The sequence below is a fragment of the Protopterus annectens genome, chromosome 1.part0, assembly GCF_019279795.1.
Source record: "Protopterus annectens isolate FY-2018-M chromosome 1.part0, PAN1.0, whole genome shotgun sequence".
Taxonomy (NCBI): domain Eukaryota; kingdom Metazoa; phylum Chordata; order Ceratodontiformes; family Protopteridae; genus Protopterus; species Protopterus annectens.
Window position 1 is genome coordinate 975,625,664 of NC_056725.1, and position 26,577 is coordinate 975,652,240.

At 37.7% G+C, this 26,577-nt stretch overlaps 1 protein-coding gene across 1 annotated transcript in view; it reads left to right on the forward strand.

The window, feature by feature from the left end:
- Nucleotides 1-26,577, forward strand: part of REPS1 (RALBP1 associated Eps domain containing 1) — a 1,538,969-nt gene that overhangs the window by 903,160 nt on the left and 609,232 nt on the right. The window contains exon 8 of the mRNA XM_044068024.1: nt 3,173-3,327. Within this exon, the coding sequence (XP_043923959.1) occupies nt 3,173-3,327 (155 nt within the window). The remainder of the gene's footprint in view (nt 1-3,172; nt 3,328-26,577) is intronic.

Genomic DNA, 26,577 nt, shown 5'->3' on the forward strand with positions numbered 1-26,577 from the left:
ATAGCCTTGCAGACCAGGCTAGTCAGGCTTATGGGGTGGTAGTTACCAGGGTCACTTGTGGCCCCTCCTTTGTGGAGAGGAATAACCGTTACTGTGTGCCATTCCATGGGCACATAGCCTGTGGAGAGGCTGAGGTTGAACATAGTGTTTAGGTGGGGGGGTTAGTTCGTTCTGTATTTCGTGCAAGACGCAGCCGGGGACACAGTCTGGTCCCATTGATGGTGTGTTTTTGGCTTTTGAAAGGGCTGTTTTCACCTCTGCGTCTGTGATTTTTGGGACCCTACACTTTTCCGGTATTGTTGTTGGCCCTTTTGGAGGTTGAGAGGGGGGTGAAGTTTGCACTGAATCTATCTGCCAGGATGTTTGCAATATCAGTAGGTTCAGTATATTTTGTACTATTTTGCACTAGTTCAGTGCATATCTGCGAGTTGCCACTTAGATTCTTAACATAGCTAAAGAAGGCTTTGTAGTTATCTTTTGATTCCTTGGCTATTTGTCTTTCGAAGTTAACCTTGGATGATTTCATGAGGGACCTTAGTTTCTTACTGATACTGATCAGGGATGTCTTTCCTTCTTGGGATTTGCTTTTTTTCTGAACTAGTTTCCTCCTCCTATTGTATAGCCTGTTTATTGCAGGGGTCCACCAAACTGGTTTCCTTTTCTTAGAGGAGTGAGTCTTGGTTTTGCTAGGGATGGCACGATCCATGCATCCTTGTAGGTGCTCATAGAGTGCATTTGTAAAGGTTTCTGCATCTTGGTTAGCATTATCCTTTAGCATGGGGGCTGTGAAAATTACCACCTCTGTCTTAAGTAAGGTGAAGTTTGCTTTAGAAAAGTTTTTTACTGTTGTTTCCTTAGTTGGTGTAGTGGTGGGGTGTGGACATCCGGAGTGATTAGTTTATGGTCTAATCTAACCAGTGACTGGTTGACCTCTGGTGTGGAACACCTGTCACCCATGTTGATGACCAGGTCCAATATGTTTTCACCTCTGGTAGGGTAGTTTACCAGCTGATCCAGGGTGTTTGAGTTGATGAATTCCAGGAAGCGCTGGGCCTGGGAATTTGTACTAGAGTAATTTTCCCAGTGAATGGTAGGGTAATTGAAATCGGTGTTCGGTAGGACCTTCATGTTTTCCATTGTCTCCAGAAAGGTGGAGAGGTGGTCCTGGGTCTTGGAGGGTGATCTGTAGCAGGCCACAATTTGCATTGCAGATTTGCCCGATGTTAGTTGCACATGGATGATCTCAGAGGTGTCATGCTGCGCCACTAACCTGGAGGTGTAGGTATCCTTGATGAATATGGATACACCCCGTCCTTTTGTGTTTTGGTCCATGTTCTGTGGCCGAAACATGTGGCATGAGTTGTAGCCTGGTAGTGCTGGGGTGCTCTCTGGAGCCTTGAACCAGGTTTCAGTTATTGCACAGATGTTGACGTTCTCCATACTGAGGAGTGCTTCAAGCATGTGCATTTTGAGATTTAAACTATTGGCGTTGAGTAGCATAACCCTCAGTTTTTTGTTAATTGTGCTGTTTATGGAAGTGGGTTTGACTATTGAGCCTTGCCTAATAAAGGCACTATGGGGGCAGCAAGAGCCTTGGTCAGTATTCGAAATCCTAGGGGTGACAGGTGCAAGTCCTCTCTTGTGAAGCAACGCGGCTCGTCGAGCATGTCGTCCCAGGCTGATAGACAATGGATCCCCTTTGAATGACACCAGAAGCTTAGCCAATTGTTGAAATTGATCATTTTTTTCTTTTTACTGAGGTATCATTCTTGGTGAGTGCAGGATGCTACTCAGGGTCGGGGTCATACCAGCCTGGTCTGCATGATCAGAGAGCTCTTCCATGTCTCTTTTCATGTAGACCAGGGAGGTACGTCTCAGGTCATTCACACCAACATGAACAATGACAGAGTCATATTTGTACTTTTTCTGGAGTGACCTGAGTGCTTGTGTTATGTGGTGGATTCTGGCTCCCGACAGGCAGGTAACAGTAACCTTCTGCTTATCCAGTCTAGTGAGTGGGACATCAGTGTGCCTGAATATAGAGTCACCTATTACTAGTGTGTTAGATGTGTTATTTCGCCTTAAGGGCTGTGATTGTGTGGCACACACTGACTTTGTGTTTTATGTGTTGTCTGGTTTGACAGCAAGAGCAGTCTGAGTTTGATTTCTTTTTCAAACATACAGCTTTTCTGTTCAGCTGTGGTAGGGTCTTAGTCACTGTTTTCTAGTAAATTAATAAATATAAATAAAATAAAACAGTCAAACTGATGTAAAGATGAAAATGAGACCATTTGGGAATGTAGAATTGTAGACTACATGTTTTCTGCTTTTTTTTTTAATTTGAATAATCTTGCCTCTCTTCATTTCATTCAGTCTCTCCAGTTATCTCAGTGTCATTGAGATAGGACTCAGAATATATGCCATGGATTAGTGGAAATGTTAACCATTGCAATTAACGTCATTTTTAAAATGAATTTACCTAATTAGTGATATTTGAACTGGGTGGATGACTTTATATAGCCACACAACATTCTTAGTGTATTAAAGTAAAATATCCCTCCTAGGAGGTTTCCTTACGGTATTTCCCTTGCATTATACCACATGTAGTTTTAGATGCAGTCTGCAAATATGGGCGATATTGTGACTCCTTAATTTTTTTGTACATATTGAATAACTGATTTTATTTCTTTGTCTTATGCCTGCTTTGTACACAACTTGAGTACTTATGTGCAGCTCTAGTAAACATTGTGTGTGTGTGTGTGTGTGTGTGTGTGTGTGTGTGTGTGTGTGTGTGTGTGTGTGTGTGTGTGTGTGTGTGTAAATGCACATACGAGCAGTTGCAGATATTGGTGTTGTTTCAAGACTCCAGTATGCATTACTGGCCTTGTGTTAATGACAAGTGGTAGGACACATAATTGTAATACTTTGCGACAGTATGTATCCACTTTTCTCTGACTGGCTTGTTAATGACCCAGGTTTGCTCTTTGACCCTGATTTTTACTGTAGGCATTTTTGCTGTTGCTGCCATACTGTCATTGTTTACCTTTTTTCTGTCTGCTTTGAGTATCTGGACTTGTACAGTACTTGTGAACATTTGAACGTTTTGGTAGTTGCAGCTTAAGTCCACTAATTAAGGGAACTACACTCTCATTTACATTTGTTTATATCCTAGGGAGCTGTCGGACTTTGATAAAGATGGTGCACTAATACTCGATGAATTTTGTGCAGCGTTTCATCTCGTGGTTGCAAGAAAGAATGGTTACGACCTGCCAGAAAAACTGCCTGAAAGTTTAATGCCAAAACTGATCGACCTAGATGATTCAGCAGGTAAGAAGACATTGCCTGAGAAATTCATGAAGTAGTTGGAAACTGCAGATGAAATAACAAGTGTGAGACATTTATACTTTACAGAAGCTTAACTGTCTAGCTGTTTATTTCAGGTGAGCCTCAATCCTAGACGTATATAAATAACTGTAATACAGCAGCACATGAGGCAGAGTCATGTTAAAACTATAAGAGACAAAGGTAATTAAGTACTAAAATGCAAACTAATAAGCTACAATCAAAAATGTAGACAGCTTAGAGGTTGATTTGTCCCTGTAAGGATTTCTATTGATTGATTATGTAAAGGCAGAACATTAGAGACTGCCTAAAGGAGTAAGTACTGAAAAGCAGTCATCTGAATTGAGGATAGTAGCTGATTTTACAAGTCATGCACTGAATATGCATTCAGAATTTGTTCTGCTAGATGTTTATGTATCAAGAACAGCAAGCAGCCCCTTGGTGTATGACCTGAGGTGTATTGCCAGGGCATTTAGAGATACAATGGTTGATGTTAATCTTTTGCAGATTAAAATGCCATGTGTTATTCTGGGTCCTCTTTTGATTTGTCCATGCTTGTACACCACAAGCTAGAGAGAAGGAAGCAGAGGGGTTTAACCCATGGTATTTTTTGTACATGCACTGAGAACTAGGCAACAGTCCTGTTCAGAAGTACATAAGCGATGATACTGTCGTGTTGTAAGAGTTGCATAAAGATGCCATCAAATACATCCAGCATAGCTAGAATAGAACAGTATATTGATGGTCTTTGGGCGTAAGAACATGGTTAAAAACAGTAGTGAGGGCTGTTTAATTATTGTGTCTTGTGTGAAAGCCAGACTGGAATGGGGCCATAAATTAATTCCATTGTTCGTGTGAATCCAGCTGCCCGCCAGCTTTTTTTTTAAAAAAACTTAATCACGAGATGGAAATGGGTTTGTAATTATCTAGGTCATCAGTCTCTAAACTGTCCTTTTTCAGCATAGGAGTAAAAAAGATGACTAACTTCTGTGGAAATGCATCTCAGAGAGGCTGTGATAGTCTGATAGAGTACTGGGCAAGGCTGTTCTAGACAGGGCAAAGCCAGCCTAATAGCAGGGTTCCAAAGCACAGCTTGTGTATGTAGTAGAAATGTGAGAATTTTTGTAATAAGGAAACAGGAACTCAGACCAAATTGTAGATAACAGAACCTCAGAAGGTTTGCCATCATACCGTGCTGGAAGAAAAGTGGGAAGCCTGTTCTGATGGAGACGGTCTTGGTAGCAAAAAAAAAAAAAAAAGAGCATCCCAGTCACATTCCTTAAAGAACAGAATTTTTGGGGCTGTCAGGCAGTCTGGGCTACACACCACCCTGAAAAGCATAGCTAGTTGACTTGCAACTCTGAAGACATCCCTGGACAAGTACAGAGACATCTAGGCGATCACAGCGTGGTAGGTTGCAAAATGATTGCGTAGGTTTAGTGTGTCCTCTTAAGAAGAGCGTAGCAGTGTCAGTTGTGCTCTTAGCCTTTGCGTGTTCACCCGCAGCTCATGAAGCTCAAGCTTCATATGTGCTCTTGCGGCTTGATGACAGCCAGGCATGCATGACTATGGGCAAAGATGTCGAGTCACTGTGAATGTCCTACAGTTTATTTATTATTTTATTATTTGACATTTGCTAACTGGGATAGTCCGACTGAGCTGTTGCCCTTTTTCAACGGAGGCCTGGGGAAAATGCTCAATAATTATACACAGAATATTGCAATCGTTTCAATAGAAAATAGTCTTTCGCATTACAAGATTAGAGAAGTGCATTTGTTAGTTCCATATGAGTTCAAACAATTAAAAGCAGTTAGACCGCAGTGTTTACATGATGGTTTCAATTTACTCAGCAGAAATGTTTCAAGAATACTTATATACAGGCAGTGTATGGAGTACCATGAGAGCACTTTGGCAAATAGTATTTTAGGTGTTAGCGATAGCATTGTTGCCTCACAGCAAGAGGTTCTCCTGTTCGATTCACGGCTGGAGTGCCTTTTGTGTGGAGTCTGCATGTCCTCCCCGTGGTCGAGTGGCCTCCGAAAGACATGCGTGAATGGGCGTGCCTTTGCTGAAGGTTGGGCGTCGGGCTGGCAACTCGGCACCATAAAAAAACTACTGCCAATCATTAGCGGACCGGAGTTCCGCTGTGGCGAACCCTAACCTGGAAAAGCTGAAAAGACAAACAACATGTTAAGACATCTACAAGGTCTTATGTATCAGCAATGTAGTTCTGCTGGTACAGTACAAGACAAAGCAGTCTGGTGTGAGATGTGCTGAACCAGTACTAGTTTTGGGAAATCTACCTAGGATTATTTAACTAGGAACCAAACTAGTTAGACTGTAAGACCAGCTCCATCACCAGGTCTTTCACATAACCACATCAAGTACGTGGCCCCAGTAACAGAGGTAACCTGAGAATGCCCAAATCTTTTCATAAGAGGAATTTTTACTAAAGCCACCAACTCCTTGTTCAGCCATATGTTTGTTACCCAAAATTAGTCACCTAGTGGACCTCACTACCCACGAGGTAGAAGTATGTGAACTCTTGATGAGTGGATGGGAAATAGAAAATACACCCTGGGAATCACTTCTGTGGTTCTGCTCGAGCACAGGAAATTAACTTTCTTGAGTGGCGTAAGTCAGGGAACCTTGTTGGCTAGGCTTACTTAGGCCCTTGGGCGATAGCCTAGTGCTTACCTATGAACATCCTTACACTACATGGCGGATACTTGCTTAGGGCAAAAAGATGTGAATGTAGTAACTATGTATGTATGGAGTTCTCTACTGTGTAATTATAACATTTCTTCATGTTTGTTTATTTATTTTCAGTTTATTTACCAGGTTTGTCCATTGGGCCTCAAAGAGCCTGTTTTCAATGGAGTCCAGAGGAGAAAAGCTCCAGAAAAATACAAATGCATAGTACAGAAAAAGTACAAATCTTTAGTACACATTTCTAATAAACATTACAGTGATAAAGAACAAATCAAAGCAATTTTGAATTACAAGAATTGCATCAGATTTTTTTTGTAGCATAAGGTAATTATTAGTCATTGGTCATGTACATCCCTAGTGAAGGTGAAACTAAGGAGGCAGAGGTAGGCACAAGTGAGTATGAAAATCTAGGAAGAAAGTGTAGTCAGGATTAGGTAGGATGGGAGCAAGATAATTTCCATTGTGAAGTAAGGTGCGAGTGTATTGAGGTTTTGAACAAGGAGAGACTGCTAGTGGTGTGCAGATGGGAGAAGGGTGAGAGTTTCAAAGGCGAGCTAGAGAAAAGGACATGAGGTGGTTCCCAGCTAGACCTGTGGGTTTGTGCAATTTAAGATTTTGACAGTTTGATCACAGGAGTCTATCTGGTTTGTGCATTTTAAAGGTGTTTGCTAGGGAGGGGCAAAAGAGATGGGTTATGAATGAGTTTATGTGATTGGATGAGTTGGGTATAAAGGAAGTTAGGTAGCTCGAGACAACCTAATCGGTGAAGGGAATTACAGTGGAGGGAATAGGCTCTGTGACCTGTGGCAAACTTGGATATTTTATTATAGCAAGATGAGAGTTTTGATTTGAGGGAAGATTGTAGGCTGGTGAGGGATAGTTGCTCCATATAAAAGGGAAGGGATAAGGTATGTATTGGCTAGTGTAAGCCTGGTGGAGGGAGAGATGGTGACTGTTCCGTTAAAGCATGCCTAGTTTTATGTGGGTCTTTTTTATATTTAAATGTAGATGCTTGTCAAATTTTAATTGGTCATCAATGGTTATTCCTAGTAATTTTACATCAGAGACCATTTCTTTATTTTTTTCAAAGAATTTTATTAAATGATTATTAAAATGAACAAATATTTCCATGAAATTATAACATTTTTTTCTTTAAAGTTAAAAAACAAGAAAATAAAAAAAAAACCTTCTAATATATAAACCAACGTAACTAAACTATGTACAAAGACATTCATCATGCAAAAAAAATTCTTAATGTAGCTGTAGGATTAATAAAAATCATCTGTTTACATAAATTAATAAACTATTTTTCTAAAAGTTCATAGATGATATTCCATGAATTATATAATGTATTCCTAGATGATCTGGATTTAATAGTTAACATTTCCAAATTACACATTTCAAGGAGTTTATTTTTAAATTCCAAAAATGTAGGTGCTGTACTAGATTTCTAATTCTTAGTGATTGTTTTTCTAGCTATAGATAGTATAGGCCAAACCAAAGGGTACTTATTCTCTTTTACACAATCAGGAACAAAATAAAACAAGTGATTTAGATATAAAGAAATTATCAATAAAAATTGTTTGCAACAAATTATTGATATCATCCTAAAATTTTCGTAAATATATGCAATTATAAAACATATGAGACCAGTCAGCATTCAGTTCAATATTACATCTCCAACATGTTATATTCTTTTTAGAAAATATACTTCTATTATGAGGAGTGGTAAATGATCCATTTAAAAATCTCCATGTGAATAATTTCCATTTTAAAGAAGCAGTAGTCATACTTGCTGATTGTAAAATATTCAATTTGTCTTTCTCAGAAGGGGGATTTTTATTAATTAAAGAAAAATATTTCCAATAATTATCTGAATGTGTGTCTAAATCACATTTAATTGTCCTATAAATGTTTGATAACTTGTTATTAGCAGGAAATTTATGCAAAACTGATAAAATCATATATTGTATTAGCTTGGGAATTTTTTACCTAATTATAGGAGACATAAAATCCAATTTATTTAATACATATTGTCTAGCTTCTTGAAGCTCTAACCATAAACAAAAATCAAGTTTATACTCTTCCAAGAGTAAACTATTGGATTTTATCTCATTTATCATAATTTGGTGCCAAAATGTTAAATGCTTTTGCTGAAGACATTTTTGTATAAGCTGAAGAGAAAATAGATCTGTGTGTATAGGCTATAGGGAAGAGTAAAAAAAGCCAATCCTTATATGTATTATATTTAAATATAATTTTTTTAAATGATTTTAAAAGAAAAACTATATACTTAGAGTTAAAACTCAGAGAAAAAAATTTAGAAATATAATCTTTTAACCTCCAAATAAATGGATTATTAATTATATTTAGCTTATAGGAACTGTTTATATATTTGGTATTTTGTGACAATACCTCTATAAACTCTTTCCACTTAGCAGTGTATTCCACATCAATGGGATGAGAGATTGTATTGAATACTGATGAAATTTAATACATTTCTAAATTTGGTAAGGCTATACCCCCAATATTCCAATTATACATACGGTATGTTAATGCAATTTTTTGGCTTATTTGGTAACCACAAAAATTTCTCAATGATTGAATTAATTTTTTTAATTATTTGGTAAGAAGGAGGTATAGATAAAGATTGAATTATATGTAAGATTTTGGGGAGAAGGATCATCTTTATTATTAAAAGTTTAGCATCCATAGAGAAGGGTAATTTGTTCCATTTATTTATTAGATTTTCTATCTGTAATAGACTTATTATAATTTATTTGAATGGTATCTTTAATATTGTTAGTAATAATTATACCTAAATATGCTATTTGTTGAGACTGAGCTATGTATTCATTATATTCATCAGGTATATTGTATTTTTTTGAACCTGTTAAAATAATTTGTGTTTTATTATTATTAAAAGTAAGGCCGGAATTTTTTTGAAAATATTCCATGTTTTTAAAAAGTTTTTGTATAGATTCCCTTCTACTCCCAAGAATAATCAGTATGTCATCTGCAAACATTTGTATTGTAGATGATATAGTGGGGTTTAATGTGTATCCTTCAATATCTGTATCATGTCTTATTAAATTTGCCCATGGTTCCATAACTAATGAAAATAAAAGAGGGGATAAAGGACACCCTTGCTTAGTACCTTTTACTATTTGTTTATTTTGAGATATACTAGTACCAATTTTAACATAAGCTTGGCTATCTTCATATAACAGAGTGATAAGATTGATAAAATTATTGGAGAAATTTAATTCCTTAAATAGAGTTAACAAATATTCCCATGTAACTGAGTCGAAAGCGCAATTTATATCTAAACTAACTAGGGTTAAATTTGTTTTAAGATTTTTCACCTAATCAATTAAAGTTAATATTCTTCTAATGTTATATGAGGTTCTCTCTATTATAAACCCTGTTTGATCACTATCAACTAATTTGGGTAAAAGTGTTTTAAGCCTTTCTGCATAAATGGACATAAATAATTTATAATCAGTGTTTAATAGGGAGATGGGTCTATAGGAGGTACACTTAGAGGGATCATTGTTAGATTTTAAAATAGGAGAAATAAAAGTGTATTTCCAAGAAGGTGGAATTATGTTTTTGTCCTGAACAAGATTAAATACTTTATAAAGCAATTTTAGAGCATTTATAGGTAGTAATTTGTAAATTTCAGGAATGATGCGGTCATTACCTGGTGCTTCATTTTGTTTTAATTTGGTAATGTGAGTTTGAAGTTCTTTGAAAGATATTTATCAATAGAAATCCCTTGATGTTCTTCATCTCACATTGCTGCAGTCCTTACTTATGGGTAGTCCGCTGTCCTCGGTCGGCCCGAATACCAAAGTATTAGGCTGACATCGGTCATGGGCACACAGCCCTGACATCAGAGCGTCAGGGTATAAAAGCGCATGACCGACGTCATATCCTCAGTCTTTTTTGCCCCATGGTCCGATGCAGAAGCAGCGTTGCAAGTGCCGTTCGGCTTTCTGAAATTTTTCGTTTTCGGAGTTTCAGACATACCAAGTTGGGCTAAGTACCCCGTTGGGGAGCATTTTTGTTTTTTCTTGCCTCAGTTATTTACCGGATGTCAGAAAAAGTGAATAATTGTATTTCTTGTGGGAAGCAGATACCGCATAGGGATTACCACTCGCTTTGTATCCCTTGCTTGGGACCGGAGCACGACGTAGTTGGGTGTCGGTTTTGTGCTAGGTTTAATAAGCGCACTATTAAGAGAAGGCTAGATTGCGCTAGGTTAGTCTTTGGCAAACGGTGTAACTATAATATGCCGTCGGATCCTCCGACGGCGCTTCCACGAAGAAGCGTAAAGACAAATCTGTTAAGCCTAGACAGGATGATTCGTCCATTTCGGACGCCGGTCCTTTAGAGACTGCAGTGGAACAGGTTGATCCGGCTGAAGTTTCTGTTGAGTCTCAGGGGGAAACCTTGATTTTACAGGATGTGGCCTCACAGGAGTCAGGTCAGGCTGAAGGGGCCTCTCAGGTTACTATTCTCCCTTCTTTGCCTAAGGGGGTTAGGCCTTCTGCTACTGTTTCTAGGGCTCCTTCTAAGGGCAGGTCTGTGTTGCCTTCTTCTGGAGTTAGTTCTGGTTCTTCAGGGTCTGTACCTAAGAGGCATATGCTTAAAATGGCAGAAGATTTGATTACTTTAATTAGGGGTTCCATGCCCCCTCCTGATAAGAGGCCCAGGGTAGAGCCAGAGTTGGAAATTTTGGAGCAGGCCTCAGATGATTCTGAGTCTTCTGCTGAAGATATTCAAGATTTTCCTCCTTATTCGGATTCCGATGCAGAGGATTCTACTCCTTCTGCTTCCCCTCCAGAGGATTTTTCATTTTCAGAAACCTTACACTCTATGATGGAACATTTTAAGTGGGAAGGACAGGACTACTCAGATTCCAGAAAGAGGCTTAGAGAGTTCTTGTTTTTACCACAGCACAGACCCTTGGCTATTCCTCCTGTTTTGGATGTTGTTCAGGATGTTTTTTCGGAGGCCTCATTTAATCCAGATTCTATGCCTCCTGCACCAGTTAAACTGGACAGGTATTATAGGGTACCTGAGGCTCATAAATACCTGTATAAGAGTCCTAGGGCGGACCCAGAAACTATTAGTCAGGGGCCTAAGGGTGTTAGGGCTTCTGTTGTAAAGAATCCGGTTCCTCTAGATAAGGAAGCTAGAGCTTTGGACAGATGGGGTAAGAAGGTGTACACCTCTTCTACTTTAGCAATGAGGGCTTTAAATTGCCAGTTTCATATGTTGAAATATCAGAATTTCCTCCTTTCTCAGCTAAAATCTAAAGTGGATGCTTTGGCAGAGGACATAGAGTGTAAAGAATTGCAAGATTTGGTGCATGTTTCTGAACAGGTGGGGAAACATTCTTTGCAGTGTGGCTTTGATGCTTTGCAGGCTTCTTCTAGAGTGGCTGCCACTGGTTCAGTTCTTCGTAGGCATGCCTGGCTTAAGGATCAGAATTTATCTGAGCATGTTAAGTCTAGAATTCTGGATGCCCCTTTACAGTCCGAAGTTTTGTTTGGTCCTCCTGTGGAGTCTGTTTTGAAGAAAATGGAGGACAAGGCTAAGTCTATGCAGACTGTTAAAGATTTTTTGCAGGTTCAACCTCCTAAGTTTAGTAGAAATTGGGCGGCTAAGGGGTGGACGTACCCTTCTTCTGATTCCCAGTCTAGGGGTAGATCTAGGCGTGGTAGGGGCAGAGCTCAGAGTACCTTTAGGCCTAGAACATGGAGTTAGCCTGCTCAATCTGCTGGTGAGGGTAGGGGCCAGTCCTTTTGTAAACAGGCCCAATGACCTGCATTTTCAGCTGCCAGATTCTTCTTGCCTGGCAGCTCCTTTGGGAGGAAAGCTAGCTCTCTTCAAGCAAAATTGGTTTTTAATCACCCAAGACAAATGGGTGTTGGACATTATAAACAAAGGTTACAAGTTTTATTTCCATACCTTGCCTCCTTTCAAAGGTATGCCAGACATTCCTCCTCGGCAAAGGATGGAGGCTCACAAACAGATTTCATTACTTCTTCACATGGGAGCCATACAGCCAGTACTTCCTTCAGAAGTGGGTCTAGGGTTTTATTCCCGCCTGTTTCTAGTACCAAAGAAAGGGATCACGTGGAGACCGATTTTGGATTTATCTCTCCTCAACACTTATTTGGACATTCCAAAGTTCAAAATGTTGACTTTACAACAGCTTTTGCCTCTGCTGGGAAAAGATCACTGGATGGTAACTCTGGATCTCAAAGAGGCTTATCTTCATGTTCCTATCAGGCCCAGTTGCAGGAAGTACCTGCGTTTTTGAGCTGGAAATTTACATTATCAGTTCTCTGCATTGCCCTTTGGCTTATCTACTGCGCCCAGAGTGTTCACAAAGGTTCTGGCTCCAGTGATGGCCTTTTTCAGGATGGAAGGAATACAAATTTATCCTTATTTGGACGATTGCCTGATTATTGCACAAGACAAGGACGAGCTTCTTCAGCATCTACAGTATGTGATGGTAGTGTTAAGATGCCTAGGGTATTCTGTGAACGAAACAAAGTCCAGTCTAGTACCCTCTCAGGACATGTGCTTTCTGGGTGTGAGACTGAATACAGCTTCCCAGATGGCCTTTTTGACCCCGGACAAACAGCAAAGTCTTTCACTTTATTTCCATCAAATGTCTCTACAGTCCAGGCTGACTGCAAGGACAGTCCTTCAAGCCTTGGGGTTCATGGCATCTTGTATTCTGGTGCTTCCCAATGCCAAATTGCATATGAGGAAGCTTCAATGGTATCTCAAAAATCTATGGACACAACACTGCCAGGATCTAGACGCTGTCATTCAGATAATACCTTGCATTCAGAAGGAATTTTTGTGGTGGGCTCAGGAATGTCACCTAAACAAGGGACTCTCTGTGACCCGACCAGAGGCGAGTCAGATTCTAACGACGGATGCCTTGGACAAGGCTTGGGGAGCACACCTCAATGGAAAATGGGTGCAAGACACGTGGCCTGCCAGACTTCAACATTTGCATATCAACTTGAAGGAGATGTTAGCAGTACAATTTGCATTGATGGCTTTCAAGGATTTACTTCACCCAGGGCAGGTGTTGATTCTAACGGACAACACTACTGTCATGTGGTACATCAACAAGCAAGGGGGAACTCATTCTTACCCTCTCTGCAGACAAGCGATGATTTCGTGGGAGACAGCTCTCAGTTACAACCTCAATCTTCAGGCAAGGTTTCTGCCAGGAGCACAGAACTCCTTAGCAGATGTATTGAGCAGACAAATAGTGGATCCTCACGAGTGGAAATTGGATCCTCAGGTATTTCAAAAGTTGACAGTGTCATGGGGAACTCCAGACATAGATCTGTTCGCTTCTCCACTAAATTACCAGTTGCCAAAGTTTTGCACAAAAAGGTTTCATCCCACAGCTTGGAAGGTGGACGCTCTGTCATTCAGTTGGAACAATCTTCATGTATATGCCTTTCCACCTCTACCTCTTCTACCCAAGGTTCTCTTGAAGGCCAGACAAGACAAGCCATCCATGATCCTGATAGCACCGGATTGGCCTCGACAACACTGGTACCCACTACTGAGGAGTTTGGTCCGAGAGCCTCCATGGCCTCTGCCTTTGATTCCACACCTTTTGTCTCAGGAGGGCAATCACTTTCTCAATGTCAGAATTCAGTCTCTGCATCTGACAGCCTGGCATATTCTGTTTTAGATTCTGGAGGTTCTCAGCTTCCACAACAAGTTTTGAATGTTATTTTGGAGGCCAGGAGGCCTAGTACAAGGAAAGTTTATGCTGATAAATGGAGGAGATTTTTTATTTGGAGCAAAGGGAAGGACTTTGATGTTTCCAAGCCTAATTTGAGTGCTTCCTTATAATATCTTACTGACTTATTAGACAAAAGTTTGTCCTTCTCCTCCATAAAGGTTCATGCTGCAGCCATTTTGGCTAATTATGACTGTGACCCTCCTTTATTCTCTCATCCTTTGTTTACGCAGTTTCTCAGAGGGGCAAAGAACATAAGACCCCCACGTAGAGCTCCTACTCCTGCTTGGGATCTCAATTTTGTGTTGGAAAAGCTTACTCTACAACCTTTTGAGCCTGCAGCTACTGCCGAGTTAAAGTATTTGTCATGGAAAACTGCTTTTTTGTTGGCCATTACTTCTGCAAGAAGGGTTTCTGAATTACAGGCCCTTATGGCAGTGGAGCCTTTCTTGATTTTTCATAAGGATAGGGTATCTTTGCGTACTAATCCTTCCTTTATGCCTAAAGTGGTTTCTAGTGTGGCCTTAAACCAAACTATTCATTTGCCTACTTTTTATGCAAATCCTCAAAATAAAGGGGAGAAGATTTTGCATACTTTGGATATTCACAGGCAGTTGCGTTATTATTTGAGCAGAACCAAGGAGTTCAGACAGTCTCAGCAGTTGTTTGTTTCTTTTGCTTTGGGTTCACAGGGTAGACCTGTTTCAAAACAAACTATTTCTAAATGGATTGGGTTTTGTATTTCTTTTTGTTATTCCCATCATGGTAAGGAGATTCCGACTGGAATCAGACCTCATTCCACTAGAGCTACTGCAACTTCTACTGCCTTTCTGAGGGGGGTAGCTACAAAGGATATTTTGGAAGCAGCCACTTGGAGTTCAGTACATACTTTTTCTAAACATTACCACCTTCCTCTTTATTCTAAGTCTAGGGCTGGATTTGCCACTGCAATACTGCAGGGCATTTTAGCAGCCCCTAATGCTTTATAATTTTTCCAACCTCCCTTTCCCGTTGCTTTGGGATTCTACCCATAAGTAAGGACTGCAGCAATGTGAGATGAAGAACATAGTACAGTTTTGTACCTACCATAAATGTAGATGTTCGAAGATCCACATTGCTGCAGTCCAATTTTCCCTCCCTCCTTCCCCTCTGTAGCTTAGCATGGTTATATGGTTTGGGTGATGGCTGTAGTTGGGCATATCTTTTGGGAAGGTACTCTGTTTTTTGGCTGTGGCCTTTCTTTTAGGGCCTTCTGACATCTGGGGCAAGAAAAGACTGAGGATATGACGTCGGTCATGCGCTTTTATACTCTGACGCTCTGATGTCAGGGCTGTGCGCCCATGACCGACGTCAGCCTAATACTTTGGTATTTGGGCCGACCGAGGACAGCGGACTACCCATAAGTAAGGACTGCAGCAATGTGGATCTTCGAACATCTACATTTATGGTAGGTACAAAACTGTACTTTCCTCTGAAAGTCTTATTTTAGTGCATTTATTAATAAATGTTTTTATTTCCTCTTTAGAGTTAATTTCAGTAGTTTGGTTGATGTTTATAAAAAACTCTCTAAATTCAGTTAATATATTATGAATTTCCGATACCATTTTTCCTTTTTTAGGGGAGAATATTTCATTAATATAATTAAATCGATTTAATCTTTTCGTTTTAGTAGCAATAATTTTTAAGGATTTAGTTGGATTGACTACCACTTCAAAAGTTATAGAATTATGATCTGATAAAGGACATGAAATCACTGCTGATTTGTTTAAGGAATCTTTTAAATTATTAGAAATAAAAACTCTATCCTCGAGTATGAGTTATGTCTATGAGAAAAAAAGGTGTAAAACAAAGTAGTAGTATCTGGAAAATAATTTATATCTTTCAAAAAATAAGTATCTGAAAAGTCTTTTAATAATTTAGATGATGTAGCTATTCTTCTCTTCCCATTAGTACTAGAGTCTTTGTAATCTAGAATACAATTGAAATCTCCTGCCAAAATAATGTTCCCTTTAGAGAATAGTACAATTTGATCTAGATGTTGTTTCACTGTGTTTATCCCTATCCCTGGGATCCAGTGTATGTTAATCAATGTGAAAATATTACTGTTTATTTCTATGGTGACTGCACAAAACATTCCTTTATTATCCTTATATGTATCTATTATTTTAGGGAAAGGCATTATGCTATTCCATAGGATAGCTACTCCTCTCTTTTTCTTAGTATGTTCAGAACTTACTAAAATCTTATATGTTTTAGATTCAAGTCTGAATATATCCTCTGTTAAGTGAGTTTCTTGTAAAAATACTAATTGGGATTTATGTAACTTAAGATATCTAGTTAAATTCCTCCTTTTATTAGGATTATTTAAACCATTAATGTTAACTGATATACCTTTTAGTGTAGTCATTGAAAATTAAATGATGTAAATATAAACATACTGATCTAAGAAATACACAAGAATATATTTAATAGGAATACTATTATGATCATTAGAACAAACATATAGTGTAAGAGTATCATATCCTTAAAATTAAAGTAGTTTCCTACTACATAAGATATGAACGTCTGAAAAGTTATTAGAAAATATGTATAACATAAACATGAAACAAAATAACCAACCTGAACCCCTCTGGAGTTTAAAATTCCTAACTTGAATGACATCAGTCACTCAAATCAACCTCCTATCAAAAGCAGCATCCAGTCAGCACCTGCCTAAATGTCTATAGTCATAACTATAAAAATAAGGTTTCTCATCAATAACATAAACAATTTTTTGTATGAACCAAATATATAGATATAATGCTGTGTCAATTAGTAAACTGATGACAGCTACATCTTAGGAATAAAGTACAGAATTTTCTTACATTTGTTAGTAGGTTATTAAGAACTACGATCTATTAGTTCACTCTTCTGTTTTAAAGTAATCACATTTGATATGAACCTTAAAAAGAGACTATGGCATTATTACCGAAATATGGCTAATAAAGGCTGAAGTGTGATATATAGTACTGCCATAGGTGATCAGCTAACTGGGACATAGTTGTAAATGAATCACCTAAGGGCCTTCAATAACCACTAACATTGGCAGCTAATAAATAAGATGCTAATAAAAGTGACTTTACTAACAATCAACTAACATATACTGATTGTTCTGAAAGAAATGAACACTGCATTTCTTTGCTAGAAACCAAATATAGTGATTACTCATCAAGAAGTAAAACCAACAACATCCTGCTAGTTTTCTTATAACCAAACATCCCGGTGCAGTCTCTCATAGAAGAGTGACTAATAAACCTTAAAAGTCTGATCTTCCATTCATTGCATTAATTTGAGTTACCTCCGAGTCCATCACCATACTGAAAACTAGTGAAAAGGTCATATTAGTTCAAAGAAGCAAGGTGCTTAAATAGCTCCTGTATACTATATAAAAGCCTTGTTTAAATATAATGAGCTTTTTATTATTCAGTTATAACTTACACTATCTTTGAATTTTGAAAAGCTATTTCATTAACAAAACAAAAGATGAAAATTTCACATTTTCTAATGATAAACAGATCTAACTACTTTTAATGCACCTGTCCTTGCAATATTATTGCTGCCTATGTGGTACATCCCTATCAGCCTATTACACAAATGCATTCAAAAAATAACTGAGATAACCTATTATATACATCTATACATTTAACATTTTGATAAATGCTTCATTAATATTTTCTCAGCAAGTCAATAGTTATAAAAAATGTACATGTAACACAAGTATATAAACAGCTTGTAGCGTTATTAAATCTTCCAAAAATGCACAAATCACAACTAGTATTTCTCATCAAGATATCGGCACCCTTGTCATATATAAAGCAAATATTTTATGAGAATACTATTCGTATATAAATACATAGGGCTCAAGAATACCTATGATGATCAGAAAAAGTATTTAGGCTACATGCGTAGTATAATCCCTATTTATTTAAGAGATTATTGCATATAATGTCTTACAATAAGTTGAAAGTAGTAATCTAGTTATATCTTCTTTCCGTATGCTGTATGACGAAACAAATTTGATTCAGTAGCTTCCCGGTGAGGATCAGAAGATCAATTTACTTCCAACACCTTCATGATGACGTTTTAAGAAAGCTCCAAGCTTTCCAGCCGCGATGGATACCACAGTCTCGTGCTCATCATGAAGATAAAGCTTTCAAAGTTCTGGCGGGAAATAGTAAGTGAAACATAACTACATATAAGGCAATGTCTCGAGACTCCCTGTATACCGAGAGAGATGAGAAAGAGGGAAAAAAAAAAAAAAAAACCTTGCATACACAACACGAAGCAATGACAGCTATCAAGCAGAGCTTCACCACGCTATCAACCAGACTCTCCGGTTAATCTCCGACCAAAGCACACAGGCACCAAAACATACAATTAACACAAACAACACCACACGTGTCCCTACAGTGCTCTAAATAAACACACCAACAACACGGAAACGACAACAAAGCCTTACCATTACTCCAGCCACACTGCCACTCACATCCCGGGTCAGAAGTACCATCACTAGCACAGCAATTCTGCAACTATACATCAGGCCATCATACAAGATTCCTTTATCAAACAATTAACCATAAATCAATTAAAATACAAGTACAGCAATTATAACTAAATAAATTTTTTCCAACCACTGCAAGAACCAAAATCAAGATAAGCAAATACGCCCCCTAATGATAAGCACCACTACAAGAATCCGGAAGCATAGATATCCGAGACAGAAGAATCACTGCATCCATGGGAATCAAACCAATATACATTAAGATAATTAATCTAAAACAAATAGTACAAATGAAAAAAAAAATCCCAACAAACGACTATTCTACAAAACAAAATAGACAACTATTTAGTTAACCAATTTACATTATATTAAATATAATACCAAAAGCTCACCTGGATGTCCACTTTCATTTCCCCAACTGAGTGAATCAAGTACAAATATGTACTTGTTATGATTCATCTTTTGAATTTTTTTTTTTTTAGGGTCAAATGTTTTCCAATTGTTCTCAGCATTCCTTTTAAGACTAGGACTGGCCCACTCCATTTCATCTACTTTTTCCAGTATGTTATTAGATTTTATATAAGTTATTGCATTGTCAAGGTAGTCAAAAATTTTAAAACCATCTTGATAAAATATTTTCAGTCTTGCAGGAAAAAGCAAATGGGTTTTTATTTTATTCTTTTTTAGTTATCTGACTAAAGGCAAGAAAATTTTCCTTTTTGATAATACTGAATAAGAATAGTCATTATCAAAGTGTATAATATTGTCCTTCAGTTTGATTGGGGATTTTACCCTCCCAGTCTTTAGTACCATTTCCTTATCATGGGCTGATAGGAACTTTACAGTAACAGATTTAGTATAATTACTCTTGATGTTTTTAGATGTCACCATTGATCTATGGGCTCTTTCAATACCATATGAAAGAGCCTCCGGCAGTTCAAGTACTTCAGGCAACCAGAAGATAAAAATTTTTCCATATTATTTCCCTCTATGTTATCCGGTAAGCCAGAAATTCTCACATTATTCCTACGGGACCTGTTCTCAAGGTCATCAACCTTTGAAGAAGAGAATTTTGCTTCAACAGGAACTCAACATTATGTTCACTCTCCTGAATTCTGTTATCAATATCACTTAATGCAGTTTCCATTCCTGAAATCTGCTTCCTCTGTTGCAATAAATCTTCATGTAGAATGTCCATTTGGTGAGAACACTTTTCTTTGAAATTGTCAATTTTTATATCCATTTTGTCTATCTTGACACTTAGTTCCTGAGTAGTAGTTAGTAATGACTGTAGTTCTTTTTTTATAGTTGTCTCTTGATGAGAAGATTTAGTGAAGCTCATCCTGTTCTTTTACTGTAGTACTTCCAAGTGTAACTTTGACAGGAAAACTTAAAATGTACTTGAATTTTTTATATACTACGCTAATATATATTTTAAAGAATTAATTAAAATAAAAAATATATTAGGGAAGTTTATATCAATATTTCCTGTCAATAAAGTTCTGTAAAGGCAGAGCTGATGAGAAAAGCTGCTACTCTGTGCTCATCTTGGCCACACCCCCCCCATCAGAGACCATTTCTAGGGGAGTTTTATTTTTGCTGGTAATTACGAAGGATTGCTATATATGGAGGAGGTTTTGGAGGCATTGAATAGCATAAGTTTTGTTTGCATTAAGGGCCAGATGGTTGTCTTGCATCCACTGTTCAGTGGAAGAGAAAGTGGCTTGTGTAAGACTGAGAGTTGTGATGGAAGGGAAGGAACAGATAATAGTAGAATCGTCAGCATATTGAATGAGGCTGAAGTTTGGAATGGCTTGGTAAAAATAGTTTATAAATATGTTAAATAGTAGGGGGCCTAGAATGGAACCTTGGGGGACGCCTGTGGATGTATTAAGGAAGGGTGAGGTAGCTTTTTTGCATTTTACTGACTTTTTGAGATAACTTGAGAACCACTGGGTAGGGGAAGGGGATAGGTTAAGTTTGGAGAGTTTGGTAAGAAGCAGGTTGTGGGAAATGGTGTCAGATGCCTTAGAGAGATCAAGTAGAGGAGTAGATACAAAGTGGCCAGAATCACGGACTTTATTGATTGTTTCTAGGAAGGAGAGAAGGGCAGTGGAGGTACTATGACCTCATCTACAACCATGTGGTATGAGGGTAGGAAGCTGATTATTGATAAGATAGGTAAGAGTTATTAGTGTACACACTTTTCAAAGTATCTTAGAAACGGGAGTGGATGGCAATTAGGCGGAAGTTTGTAATGTTATGTGTATAACATTACATGTTTTTTGCTATGTGGCCCAAGATGTGACTTTAAAACAGTCTAATGTTTAGGACCAATTAATTTACCTGATTAACAAAGGAAACAATTTAAATGGTATCGTAGGAGGTACTTACTGACTGCTTCTGTGGTTATAGCAAACTCAAATCAGTTAGTAACTTTAAAAAAAAAAAAATGGAGGGCTGTCACAGTACTCTTCATAAACAGCACAGAAACCCTTAATTGTAAGGTCAAAATAGAACTTCTAGATTAAATCGAGTGAGATAAACTGAAAATTAAGCAACTTAGTTGTAATAAAATAGAACTTGCTATAATGATAAAAGTAACCCTGCTTGACTGTAAAATGTCTTGAAAAAGAAAACAAGCAGCTAGAGGACTAGCAGTATTAAAATGAAAGTGCAAGTCTCCAATGCAGATTCCCTCCAGAAGACTTACAAATTGTCTTGAAGCAGGGGGCCTGCAGCTTCAAGAATTACCAGCAGGCATTTAAAAGTCCATGCCCTGGTTCCAAGGTCAGAACTTTGAACAACACCAGAAGAATCTGTCTAGTGTTGTTACAGAAGGGCACATGGTATGTCTGGATTTTGGCCTAAAGTCAGAGTAATGACTTAATATTGTAAAATGCAACACCAAATCACTTTCACTCAAGGTTTCTTAAAAAAGGAAGGTGCGCAAAAAAAATAAATAAAAATAAAAAATCCTCAACATCTCAGCACCCAATACAATAATGTACTCAGCAGTTTGGTCGAACCAGCTTTGTTACAAGTCCAAATGCAGCAGTTTGGCAAATTTATTTATTGAAATGTGATTATTGGGCAAGTCCAAATGGGTTGGAGACTGTTTTCTGCAGACGCCTGAGAAGAAAAGCTCCCAAGTATTACAAAACATTTTAAGAACAGTAATTTTTGCAATCTTGGAAGTTATACAAAAAGCTATGGTTTATATAATTATATCAAATTAGACCTAATATGAAAACATTGGTTAAGAATAGATCCAAGTTAATGACAGTGATTTAATATTTTGAGAAATTATAGCCAGTTTATAGAGAAATTGAAGGTAAGTTAGTATAATACAAATAGGAATTGCAATGTGAAGTGAGAGCAAACCAAAGCCTGAGAAGAAAAGCTCCCAAGTATTATAAAACATTTTAAGAACAGTAATTTTTGCAATCTTGAAAGTAATACAAAAAGCTACGGTTTATATAATTATATCAAATTAGACCTAATATGAAAACATTGGTTTAGAATAGATCCAAGTTAATGACAGAGATTTAATATTTTGAGAAATTTTAGCCAGTTTATAGAGAAATTGAAGGTAAGTTAGTATAATACAAATAGGAATTGCAGCAGATTTATAGTATATTTAGAGAGAAAGTCAGAGGAGAGAAATTGATGGAAGTTAAGGAAGAGAGTGAAAAAGGGAGAGTAAGGAGGTGTAAGGTATGAACCAGGTATTTGTTCACATTTAAGATATAAATTATCCTGGTGTTGAGTGAGAACAGAGCCATGTTTTGGCTAGGAAGTCTTTCAAAATGTTTAAGGATGGGAGGGAGGGTATTGCCCTGAATGGATACAAGTAAAATGTTCCAGGCCTTAGCAACAATTTATTAGTGCAGACAGTGCACAGTTGGTTTGATAGGTTTGTGAAAAGACCAGAGATTTTGGTCATTGGATCGTAATGACCGACTGGGAACTTACTTGTGTAGAATGTTATTTAGTGCTGGACAAGCACAGATGGATGCTGGATAATTTTTTAGGTGGTAAGAAGCTGTGTACGTGTTGTTTGATGAGGTTCTAACCAATTTAGGCTTTTTAGTGCTATATAGTGATGGGTTCTGAAAGGGGTATTTGCTACAAATTTAGCAGTGTTATAGCATTGTGCCATAAAGAAGTGTGGGGAGGAGATAAGTAATGGTAAGTGTAATTTTGTTGCATTGGTGGCAAAGTGTTTGGCTCACTAAAGCATCCCTAGTTTTTGATGAGTTTTTCATATGCACTTTTGTATATGCAGGTCGAATTTAAGGTTATTGTCCACTATCATCCCTAATTAATTTGCTATTAGAAGTGACTTCAGTGGTTGTATTATTGAGAGAGGACTTTCAGTTTTGTTTTTTTCATGGGAGAGGGATTTGGGAAAAAAAGTAGTAGTTTGGTTTTCATAAGGTTGCACATGAGTTGAGTTACAAAGCCATGTTTCAGTGGCTGTTAGAGCTTCTTGAGTAATTTTTTGTAGGTGTGCCACATCGTCAGATGTGTAAATGATTATGGAGTCATCTGCATACTCTATTAGGGAAGCCAGATGTGTGGAGGGTATTGGTGAGAATGTTGGAGGAGATGACCAAGGAATAGAGCCTTTGGTGCACTGGTGGTGACTGGGAGGTATGGCGAGAGGGTGGAGTGCCATTTTACTGAAAAGTACCCATCAGACAGGTAGCTTTTGAACCATAGAGTGGTGGGCTGTGAGAGACCTAATACTGACATTCAAAGTAGAATTTTGCTGTGACAAACTGTCTAAGGCTTTAGATAAGCTTAGAAATGAAGAGGAGACTAGTTTGCCATTATCAATAGCTTTATTGACAGTGTTGGTCTCCAGTGGATATAAAAAGTGTACACGCCGTTAAATTACCAGGTTTTTGTGATATAAAAAAGAGACCACAATAAATCATTTCAAATCTTTTCCAACCTTTAATGTGACCTATAACCTGTACAATTCAATTATAAAACAAATCTGTTACGGGAAACAATATAAAAAAAAAATAAACATACAATACACTGGTTGCATAAGTGTGCACACCCTTAAACTAATACTGTGCTGAAGACCCTTTTGATTGAATTACAGCATTCAGTCTTCTTGGGTACACACCTGCCATCAATTAGAGACTGTGATAAACCCCAAATAAAGTTCAGCTGCCCTAGTAGGATTTTCCTGACATTTGCTCAGTTGCCTGCTACAATAGGTTCATAGATTAGTACTAAGCTAACAGTTCTTGTGGGCCATTTTAAGCCTAGCCAATTACCGCATATGAGAATCAAACCCTGCATCTTGTGTCTAAGGTAAAAACCATTAGGCCAACCTACCACCCCACCCATGGTTCGCAGAGAGCTTACAAAGCATCAAAGGCCTCTCATTGTTGAAAGGTATTAGTCAGAAGAAGGGTACAAAAAAATTTCCAACGCATTGGATATACCATGGAACACAGTGCAGACACTCATCAAAAAGTGGAGAAAATATGGGACAACAGTGATGTTGCAAAGAACCGGACATCCCTCCAAAAGTGGTGAAAAGACAAGATGAAAACTGGTCAGGGAGGCTGCCAAGAGACCTACAGCAACACTGAATGAGCTGCAGGAATATATGGCAAGTACTGGTTGTGTACTGCATGTGACAACATTCTCCATATGTCTGGACTGTGGGGTAGGATTGCAAGACTGAAGCCTTTTCTTGCGCAGAAAAACGTCCAAGCCTGGCTAAAATTTGCAAAACAATACATAGTCTCCCAAAAGCATATGGGAAAATGTGTTCTGGTCTGATGAGACCAAGGTTGGACTTTCACCACAATTCCAAAAGGTATGTTTTGTGCAAAAACAACACTTCGCATCACCAGAAAACACCATTCCCTCGATGAAGCATGGTGGTGGCAGTATCATGGTTTGGGGTTGCTTTTCTTCAGCTGGAACTGGGGCTTTAGTCCAAAGTGGAGGGAATTATGAACAATTCCAAATACCAGTCACTTTTGGCCCAAAACCTTCAGGCATCTGCTAGAAAGCTAAAGATGAAGAGGGATTTCACCTTTCAGCATGACAATGACCCCAAGCATACATCCAAATGAACAAAAGAATGTCTTCACCACAAGAAAATTAAAAATTTGGAATGGCCCAGCCACAGCTCAGACCTAATTCCAGTAGGAAATCTGTTGGGTGACCTGAAGAGGCCTGGGCACAAGAGATGCCCTCGCAATCTGACAGATCTGGAGCACTTTTGCAAGGAGGAGTGGGCAAATATTGCCAAGTCAAGATGTGCCATGCTGTTAGACTCCTACCCAAGAAGACTGAATGCTGTAATTAAATCAAAAGGTGCTTCAACAAAGTATTTAGTTTAAGGGTGTGCACACTTATGCAACCAGCATATTGTAGGTTTTTTATATTTATTCCCCTTACAGATATGTTTTTCAATTGAATTATACAAGTTATAGGTCACATTAAAGGTAGGAAATGTTTTGAAATTATTTATTGTGGTGTCATTTTTTATATCACAAAAACCTGGTATTTTAACAGGGTTGTATACAATTTTTATATCCACTGTAGGTTAGACGTGCAGTGTTAGTACTATGGGAAGGACAGAAACAATGCGTGTGGGATAGGAGTTTTTCCTGCAGGAAGATAGTTGTTTCTGAATACATTTTTCAAATGTTTGGGAAAGGGGGTAGTAAGATTGCTATAGGTCTAAAGTTAGTAATGTGTTTTGAATTTTTTTTTTTTTTGTGGAGAGGGATAATGTTTGACTTTTTCTAGAGAGAGAGAGAGAGAGAGAGAAATGTGATATTCCTAGACAGACCTATTTATAAGGATTGAGACAGGATAGGCAGTCCTATTGACTGCTATTTTAAGGTATTCATTTGTAAGGTCATCAGCTGAAGTAGAGCATGGTTTATAAGTTTTAGTAATTTTATATAGGATGTGGGCACATGTTTGAAGGTGAAAATGGATGTGGTGATAGGGTGGCTGTAGGGCAGGGTTAGGATTAGATGTTGGGGAATCCTTGGTTAAAGGTGCTAAACTGTCTATTTTTGGCACGGATGCAAGATTTCTTTTAAAGATTGTCCTAATTTTTTTTGTGTTTAGTATTCTGAAAGTTGTTATAGTGTATTTTTTTCTTCATTAATTTGCTATAGTATGATTGTGAAGCATTCTGAAGTTTTCAAGATTACCAGTGTATTATATTTTTGCCATTCTTTTTCTTTCTCTGTCCTGCATTAGCATTCTCCTCTTTTTGGACAGCGAGATTGCATTATTTTTAGTCTCTTCTAAGAGATGCAAGGCTTTTTAGGATATTCATGAAGGTTGTTTTGAATTCATTCCTGGTATCATCTAAGGGGAGGAATTTTAGGAAGTTCCAGTTAATACTTGTTTAATTTCAAGAAAAGTAACGAGAAGCTCTGCTGAATTGAATTTTCGTATCTACCGGTTTGGACTGAAAGCCACCTTGAGTACAATTTCATGACACGGACACATTCAAAATATATTTACTTTACCTTGTAACATCACCAAATTAAATGTATTTTTTGTTATAATTAACTTTCGTTTATTAACTTTTTATTTTTATTATTTAAAAATGAATAGGTTAACATATGAAAATTTAATTTATAAGTATATATACGTTAACTAACTTTGTAGGATTATTGTTTCTGGCACACTGAGTTTTATGGCTCTTGTAAATGGGTCTGACTTATGATTGGGATGATTTGTACCTTTTTTTCTGGTGTTCATTGCATTGAAGTAAATAACCTTTACAATGTCTGGTTCAAATTCCATATTTAACGATTTTAAAATTTTAGCTTTTTTTATCTAAAAAGTTATGTACTGTGACACCTCAGATTGCTTTAAGGCATATCAGTCTGTCGGTATTACACCAAGGAGTTTGTGTCGTCATTGAGCCGACTGTATCTGAGGCTAATGATATTCTTACTAAAGAATGGAACAAATACAGTAGGCAGCCTTTATGATTGTTAAAGCATTAATTGAATTTGTTAGGTTTTTTGATAAACAGCAGTTGGATGTGTCCAAGCAGGATACCGTGGTTTCCTTGACCATATGCACAAGCATTTTTCTAAACAGCTACAGCAGTTGTCGCAGTCTTGCTATTTTGGATAATTATTTAAAACAATGAAAAAAATTACAAAAATATATCAGTGGG